We start from the raw sequence: 8,709 nt of genomic DNA, 5'->3' as shown, positions 1-8,709 counted from the left end.
TGCTCCAGGTTCAATCGAATGGCAGATCCCCGCAACGCCGATTTGACAAAACGACGTTTAGTAAATTGGCTTCAGCGTCGCCATTTTGTTAAAAAAATAAATTGAAAAAATATTTTTTACTTCTAAAGACTTGTATTATTAAAATCTTAAAACGAATTTTTTGTTACTTTTATTGTTTTCCTAAAAAAAATTCCCAAAGTTACCGACTGATTTTTAGGCGGTCAAGGTGGTGTAACCTCTTAATACGTGATTATACGGTCCTGTTTTAATCAAGGGGGGGTTGCGTTGAATCCGGAAAGTAACGGCACGCAGTTTAATCGAAACTAGGATACGTATGTAAAATCATATAATAAAATTTAAAATTAGCACCAACATCCTGATGTAACCGTTGCATTGGCCCATCTTATTCATTGTGTTTAATACATACGATTGCTAGATATATATATATATATATATATATATATCTAGCTAGATGTATATATATATATATATATATATATATATATATATACATATTGTTGAAAAACTTAATTCTTGACTTTTTAACAAACTTACTTACTCCCATCAACCTCTTTTAATAATCTTTTTCTCCTTCGTCTCACTATCTCTTTCCAATATCCTTTTCACCTGTCCTTTCATTCCTTTCCACATCTTCTCTACCTCACCGTTTTTCATTTATATCTCTCCCAAACCCTTTTTAAATTCCTCCTTACCTTCTACACTCCAAATCCATATTCTTACTCGTCTGTCCTCCTTTCGTTTTTTATTATGTCCTCTTTATCTCCTTTAATCCACACCACCAATGGCCGATGGTCCGAGAACACATTTTCGTCCATACATGTTTCCACATTCATTTCTTTCACTTTATCCCTCGTCTCCTTGCTTCCTATTACATAGTCTATAACCGACTTCCCCCCTGTAAATGTCCATTTCCCATCTTTATCCCCCTCCACATTACCATTAAATATTATCCATCCTACATTCTTTATTTCTTTCAACAGCTTGTTCCCATCAAATTCGATTTTTAATTTTTTATCTTGTGTGTTTCTTAATGTTTCCCCTCCTTTTTTTCCCGTTCTAATGTTAAAATCTCCTCCAATTAGAGTTTTTATCTCTTTTTCCTTCTTCCATTCATTCATCAATATGAGTAATTTCTCCAACTTTTTTTCTAAATCCTTTTTCTTACGAGTTTTTTGAACATATACTCCTACTATTCGCCACTTTTCCTCATTCAACTCTATTTCAACTACCATTAACCCTTCTTCTTTTGTGTCAAAATTTGTCATTTTAATTGTTTCTCTCACTCCCAGCAACATTCCCCCTCTCCCTCTCCCTTTTTTTTGATTTGGTTTTTTCGTCGCTGGTTGTTTTTTCCATGTATATCCCGGCGGCAAATTTATGTTACATTTATCTTCCCCATTCTCATTCGTTATCAACCATGTTTCACTCATTATTACTATATCCCATTTTTTTATTTCGTTCCAGAAGTTCTCATTCTTGTTTGTTAGCCCCGATACGTTCCAAAATGCCACTTTGTAACTTTCATTCCCCCCGACCCCTCCAGATCCCTGTCCTATAAAAAAAAACTCTTTTTTATATTTATTGACAGATTATAAAAGTAAACAAAAATTTTTCTATAAATCTGTTTCTGTCATGTATACGTAACTGTCATAAAATGAAAATCAAACCAATGTGATTTAGATCATTATTAATTTTATTATTTTTACATGTATATTATATTTTATAAAGGTAATTGTACTTTGTATAATTACAAAAAATGAAAAAAAATATTTATAAGAATTTCTGTACCTTTATTTATTTAAAATAATCTTTTATATATCCGTTATATTTTAAAAATATTTAACCAATTATAGTTTAGAATATACATATGTATATATAATATACTAAATATTTAATAAATATGATTAAATAACCTTCTACAGTTGACGTTCCTGAAACTGGTTCATTTGTATCTTCGACAGGTCGTGTATTTTTTGTTCCTAAGTCATTAATTTTTTCATTAACGGATTCCTTAACTTCCCTCTTGACATCATTCTTCGTATTTTTTTTTACATCCATTAGAGAATTACATGCAAAATTATCTGCAGAAAAAGCTATTGTGTTATATAATATAAATGCCTAACAATGTCAATTAAATAGTTTAATAAATATGTTTTATATAAAAATAATATTTTATAAAGATATTAAAAAGAAAAAAACAATAAAACAAATAATTATATCAGTACGCAAGTACATTTTATTACTATTTGTTATTAGAGTACATACTTTTAAGTTCTTTAATTTCTTTAATTACATTTTTTTGTCCTTCTTTAATTACATCTTTTAAGTCCTCGTTCTCTTGTCGGGTGATTTTCATCTCCCTTTCCAAACTTTCGTACGAGCGTTGCATTATTTTAAACAAATAGTAACGCTCGAGCGAATGTGATAATAATTCTTCAAGATATTCTAGATCGTCATTTTTGACATTTTCTAAGTGACTTCTAGTCTCTCTCATACATTTTATCTCTCCTTCTTGAACATGGAGATCTTTCTGCGTTCTAATTCCCAAGCTTCGTCTTTGTGATTCGATCTTTGGCTGAGCTTCTAAGGATTTCTTCAAATCCATTGTCGTTTGATCGCTTTTTAAATCACTCGTTCCGGATTTTGGATTTTCCATAATTAATTTCTCGTCTATCCGGTGTCTATCTTACTTCTAATAATAATTGTAAGATGATTTTATGGATGTCGAGGATGGGTTTTTAATGCTTAAGAAAGATACTTGTTTCGTGAAACACACACTTTATTACAATCTGAATCTTGAATGAAATGAAAATGGGCTAAAGGGTATTCTCCGCCACACGTCATCTATCGCTCTATGAATCGAGTCACTTCGATCGAAAGATCTCACTACATTCGGGCGCGCATTTGAAATAAAGAATTGCCTTACACGTCAGAAGATATTTTTGATTCAACTCTGCAAAGATAAAACAGATGATCAATGGAACACCTCCTCACTCCTGTATATGTAAAGTGAATATATAAATATATATAAGTAAGCTCTTTAAAACTCAAAGAATCAAAACAAACGAAGGCAAGTGAATTACAAGAATAAAAATAAAAATATTAAGTCCATGCACTTCGAATAATTCACCACTTTGAGTAAAAATTAAACATTTTAACGTTGGAGCAAAATTGCACTCTATTTGAGTGAAAGGGCACTCTTTTCGAATGCAATAGATCAGTGTCGAAAAGAATGAATTACAATATATCATTCTACTCTTTAAGTGACAATTTTAATCTGTTTAGAGTTTATTAATTATTCTTTAGTGATGCCACGTAGCCGCTCTAAAAATTTGACTGAAAAATTCACTCCTATAGCTTACGAGTATTTGTATTCATTTAAATTAGAATGACAATCCTCTCTTTTAGAATAATTATCGAAATTACTCTAATAGTGACCAAATCACTCTATAAGAGTTAGAGAGAGTGTAAATATATATATTGTATATGTATTCTATATTGCATGTAAGTCCAGAGCCCTAATGAGAAAAGATAAAAGCATTGAAATATAGAATACATGTATAAAACAGATAATTAGTTACAACTTTAAAGGCAAATCCTTAATTTTTATTAAAGTATAAGGAACACGTATTTTTAAGCTATATTATAATAATTCAATACGTAATCCGCCTCATAAATATTCTACAATAATAGCTGTCACTACAAAGAGATTATTAGTTTAGCGCAAGTAAGAATCACGATTTTTATAAAAACAGATTGAAAGAAATTTATAGCCATCAATAAAGTAATAAAATCAACTGTTGCTTTGTTCTGTTTCAAAATATATTTCAAAATAGAAAATTTACTAATATTACTACAATTTAGAATATTACTACAACTTTTATATAAAATAACATAAATAATGATTCACTTTTCTTAAATGTGTAAGACTAACAAATTATACTAATTATAAAAAGATTTTTTGTAAGACGGCTGTAATTTACATTATATAAACAAATAATGAATTATGATAATTCAGCTTGTAATAAAAAATGTATATTTGTGGATTTTCTAAAAAAAAATTACACACGCAGTTCCTCAGTCTTAAAAGTCAGTCTTAGTTTTGAATTAAGTATGTGTTTTTGAAAAAGGAATTTTATAAGGTTATTACAGAAATTTGAAACATGATAGATATTTTATACCCAGATAGCACAGAGAGTTCAAAAAGAATTTAGTCGTATAATTTAAAAAAAAAATTATTTTTTAAAAATGTTATTAACGTAAATAAATACCTATAATTTTGTCGTAAAACTTTTGTATAAAACATTTTTTAATATCTCAAATAGTTTTTGAGATATAACGAAAAAAAAGTTGAAAAATCATTTTATATAAAGAAAGTAATTTCAAAACCATTTTTTCGCCGCAACTGATATTTTCTAAATTCATCTCTTTACGTTATCTATATGTATATGTTATCTGTTATCTATCTATCTATATATGTATCTGGTATGTATATAAAGGAAAACATTTTTTATTTACGTATTTTATTTGGAATGGAACTATATAAATCAGAAAATTAGGACTAACAAAAAAATTGAAATAAAAATGTTTATATCAAGTATAATGTACGTGCTTGATTGATATCATTAATTAACGTAATAATATTATTTTCATTATATATTAAGTTTGTATAGTAAAAAATAATTTAAAAAATATATATTATATATTATTTTATAAATTATATTTATAATAACAATATTTTAAGTATTGTATCTTACAAATTCAAGGTAAAAATATTATTTTAAATTATTGTATTCAAGGTAACAATATTATTTTAAATTATTGTATCTCAAAAACTATTAAAAAGGGAGAGGACATTTCAATTATGTATTTGTAGTATGATTAGATTTAATTTATGTATTAAAAAATATGAATGGATTAGGCTTATTGAAGAAACCACTATAAAAAAAGACGCACCAAACTATCTGCCGCAAGGTGGTATGGAAATGATACCGTTTTGCCACGAAAAAAATAAAACAATGTTCGACTGAAATGTGTGCATGATTAGTTTTATAACAAGTGTTCAATTCTAATTTTAATAAAACTTTGCATATATATAGATAAAAAAATAAATTTAAAAAATATTAGTTGCGGCGAAAAAATGGTTTTGAAATTACTTTCTTTATATTAAAGAGATTTTTCAACTTTTTTTTGTTATATCGGTTATATCTCAAACACTATTCGAGATATTAAAAAATGTTTTATATAAAAGTTTTACGACAAAATTATATATATTTATTTACATCAATAATAAAATAATAATAAAATTTTTGAAAATTTTTGAAAATAATTTATTTTTTTATGTTGCTGTGAGTGAAAAAGGTGATTTTACTATAAAACTTTTTTATGAAACATTTTTTGATATCTTGAATAATTTTCGAGATATAACGAAAACAGCTGAAAACTATTTTACACATAAGAGATGCTTTCACCCTTTAAAACTGTTTTTGAACACCAACTGCTATTTTCTAAATTCGCATTTTTTAGCTAACCTACATGTGTAAAAAGTTTAATTAAGATCAGAATTTCACACTTTGCGGGGTTTCCTTGTGAGTCATATCTGTTACTATAATCGATAAATCCTCATTTAACATTAATTTGTTCTTGAATGCAAAGAATCTGCACGCAAAGTGTCACCTAATTATATTTTATCGTGTTATTATATTTTTCGTCCACATTTTACAAATTATCAATTTATTATCCAAATATGTTTTATACAACTATTATAATAATTAAAACTAATATTTGTCTTTTTTAATAATGTTGAGGAATTGGAAAAAATCTTAAATTTTATGTATGTACGATTGATAATAGCAATCTGAATAATTAATTCATGTAAAATATATAAATTCTTCGAATTCTACCATTACTTAATATACTCAATTACAGTTAATAAAGTCCCGAATGTATATATAAATACACTTATAATTGAAACTAAATAACGATTTCTAAACCTTGACAATATAAGAAAACCTTATGATTTTAACACTATGCAGAATACTTTGCAGAATATCTTTACGGATAAATTATTAGTTAATTATAATAATTCTTATATTTAATTTAATACAATTATTTATCTTGTTTAAGCATCTTTAACAAAATAAGATAATTGCTTATATTGATCCAACAAATAATTAAAATGCACGCATAGCTATAACTAAAGACAAAATATGAGCGTATGAGAACTAACCTGAAGAAATTACGTTGTTTTACATCGACAGTTAACAAGTGAATGAAGTGATGCAATTTGAAAACGCGGGAGATGTTGATGATACAGATTAGATCATACAGATTAGATCGTTATAATTTTATTAATTAATATCAATATCGTATATTGATAAGAAATTTTTTACTTTTACCATTTTTTTAAATATTTTCAAGACAAATGAAAAGACAAATAATCGAGTTACTATAAAATATTATCAAATCCGTGACATACAGATAAGATCGATATAATTTTATCAACGTCAGTATCGTATATTGATAAAAAATTTTTTACTTTTACTATTTTTTTTAATATTTTCAAGACAAATAACCGAGTTACTATAGAATTTTATCAAATCCATACAGATAAAATCGATACAATTATATCAACGTCAGTATCGTATATTGATAAAAAATTATATACTTTTACCATTTTCTAAATATTTTCAAGACAATGGCAAAAAAATTTTAAAAATGACAAAAGTAAGAAATTTTTTATTAATATACAATATTGATATTAATAAAATTCGTTTTAACATAAATCAATACGAGTCGTGTATCTGAGATATATACGCTACCAATACTGTGTAAAAATTTTATTGTTTACATTACGCATATTATATATATTTAGCACTTAGAATATATTTTAAAATATATTCATAGTTATCACGAATTAAGAATCGAATTAATAATCAATATCACAATAATATATATAACATTATATTATTATGCCTATATTAACAATTTCTTAAAACGTTTAATCGTAAAATTTACACGATTAAATAAAGATTATTTTAATCGTAAATGGAATTTATAATTAGATTCGTCACCTTAATTAAATGTCAATTTAATAATAAAATATAATTTACGAGCAAACAATTTATACCAAAGCAATAATTCTCTTGTACAATAACAGATAATTGGGTCCAGCAACGAGTAACACTTTAAACACGTTAAACAATTACTGTTTTTTATTTAACGTCCTATTATTTTATAATGTTTAATTCGAAGAACTATCTTTTTTGCACACTTGATTTTTTTTATTTGGAATTTATAAATATTTCCTTGAGATAAAATTTCGCAAATCTATCTTTAAATTACTTTTGATCAATTGACAACAATTGATTTTGGACAAAGTACAAAAATTGTATATGTCTATAAAGACGTGAATATATTCTATGAACACATAGATAATAAGTAACAACTTATTGATAATATATTATATAACTTATTGATAACTTATTGAATAAACAAGCTATTATGAAAGATAAATAGAAGAATAGGCACAGACACATATCTATACATATTATCTGTGCGTTTACTTAGAGCATCGATTTTTTGCATTTGCGTTACAATAAATAAATGAATATGTTCTTGCTTCTTACAGTTTAATATAACTATATATCTATGATATGCCAGTATCTACTATTTCTATGATATAAAATGAAATTTTTGGTAAAGTAAATAGTATTACATTTGTTATTTTAACATATTCATTTTTACGCTTTTTTTCTTCTTTTCCTTCAAGAAACGATAAAATTAATTTATTTTTAAGAATTAATTTTATAACGTCTAAACTATTACATTCCATTTTTTGGCATCGACCAATTGCATAATTAAGATTACAACTTTGCAGTAACTAATTGTTCCCGCTACGAAAAATTATTATTGTACTACTACTAAAAATACAAATCTAAACATATATATATATATATACATATATGATAAATTTATAAATTAAAAATGAAAATATAAAAACGACACGTGACATATATATGTACTAAATTATCATAGAATATAATCGCAATTACTCCGTATTATTGATCTTGATTGATTTGACTATAAAACTGTAGGAATATCCATCGATGTCCTCTAATTCCCTCGAATAAAATTTCGCTGCTATTCTGGCACGTCCTTCTAACTTTGGCATCATGGAAAAGCTACATTCTGCGTCTGCATCCACCTCGAATGGTTCCGATAGCTTCAGCTTCAACTGTTCGTCCAGACCAGGCCCCTCGATAAGGAATCTACCCTTCCTCAAAGGAACCGGCAGCGGATTGCGAAACTTAGCCGTAGCGTGGAGAGTCTGACCGACCGCTTCGTTATGCAACTAAATAAAAATAAATTAAAATTTACCATTTTTACAAAGTAAAATCCATTTGCTATACCCTTATTTTTTCTCCTTTGTTTTATCTTCATCTACAAATATTGTACGCATATCCCAATAATTACCGTGATTTTAATGTTAGGTTTCCTAACGCGAAAGTCGTCCTGCGCGAAGTACTCGAAGTTCATGTTCTTCACAGTGGCGAGGCAGGCGATATTGAAAGCGCATTAATCCAACAATCTTGGACCGTACTCCTCCCAGGAAACGTCCATGCGAATCTCCTCGAGCATCCCTGGTCGAACCAGTCTATCGATGTGCAATCTTTTCACCGGATCGCC

At 27.1% G+C, this 8,709-nt stretch overlaps 1 protein-coding gene and 1 pseudogene across 2 annotated transcripts; both read right to left on the bottom strand.

Annotated features, from left to right (window-relative positions):
- Positions 1–719: 719 nt before the first annotated feature.
- Positions 720–6,299, bottom strand: LOC105450681. 2 transcript variants are annotated; one of them, XM_011690631.1, is made up of 5 exons: positions 6,251–6,299; positions 2,800–2,974; positions 2,287–2,713; positions 1,935–2,102; positions 720–1,573 (listed from the first exon to the last, which is right to left on the bottom strand). In XM_011690631.1, the coding sequence occupies exons 3-5, from the start codon at positions 2,675–2,677 to the stop codon at positions 738–740; spliced, it is 1,395 nt and encodes a 464-aa protein (XP_011688933.1). In that variant the 5' UTR covers positions 2,678–2,713; positions 2,800–2,974; positions 6,251–6,299; the 3' UTR covers positions 720–737. The 2 variants fall into 2 exon arrangements, with proteins under 2 accessions (XP_011688933.1, XP_011688932.1); XM_011690630.1 differs by having other exon boundaries at positions 2,287–2,974.
- Positions 6,300–7,976: 1,677 nt separating this feature from the next.
- Positions 7,977–8,709, bottom strand: part of LOC105450679 — a 6,000-nt pseudogene continuing 5,267 nt past the window's right edge.

Source organism: Wasmannia auropunctata, unplaced genomic scaffold (assembly GCF_000956235.1).
Source record: "Wasmannia auropunctata unplaced genomic scaffold, wasmannia.A_1.0 LD336057.1, whole genome shotgun sequence".
NCBI lineage: Eukaryota > Metazoa > Arthropoda > Insecta > Hymenoptera > Formicidae > Wasmannia > Wasmannia auropunctata.
This window is presented reverse-complemented; position numbering and strand designations above follow the sequence as displayed.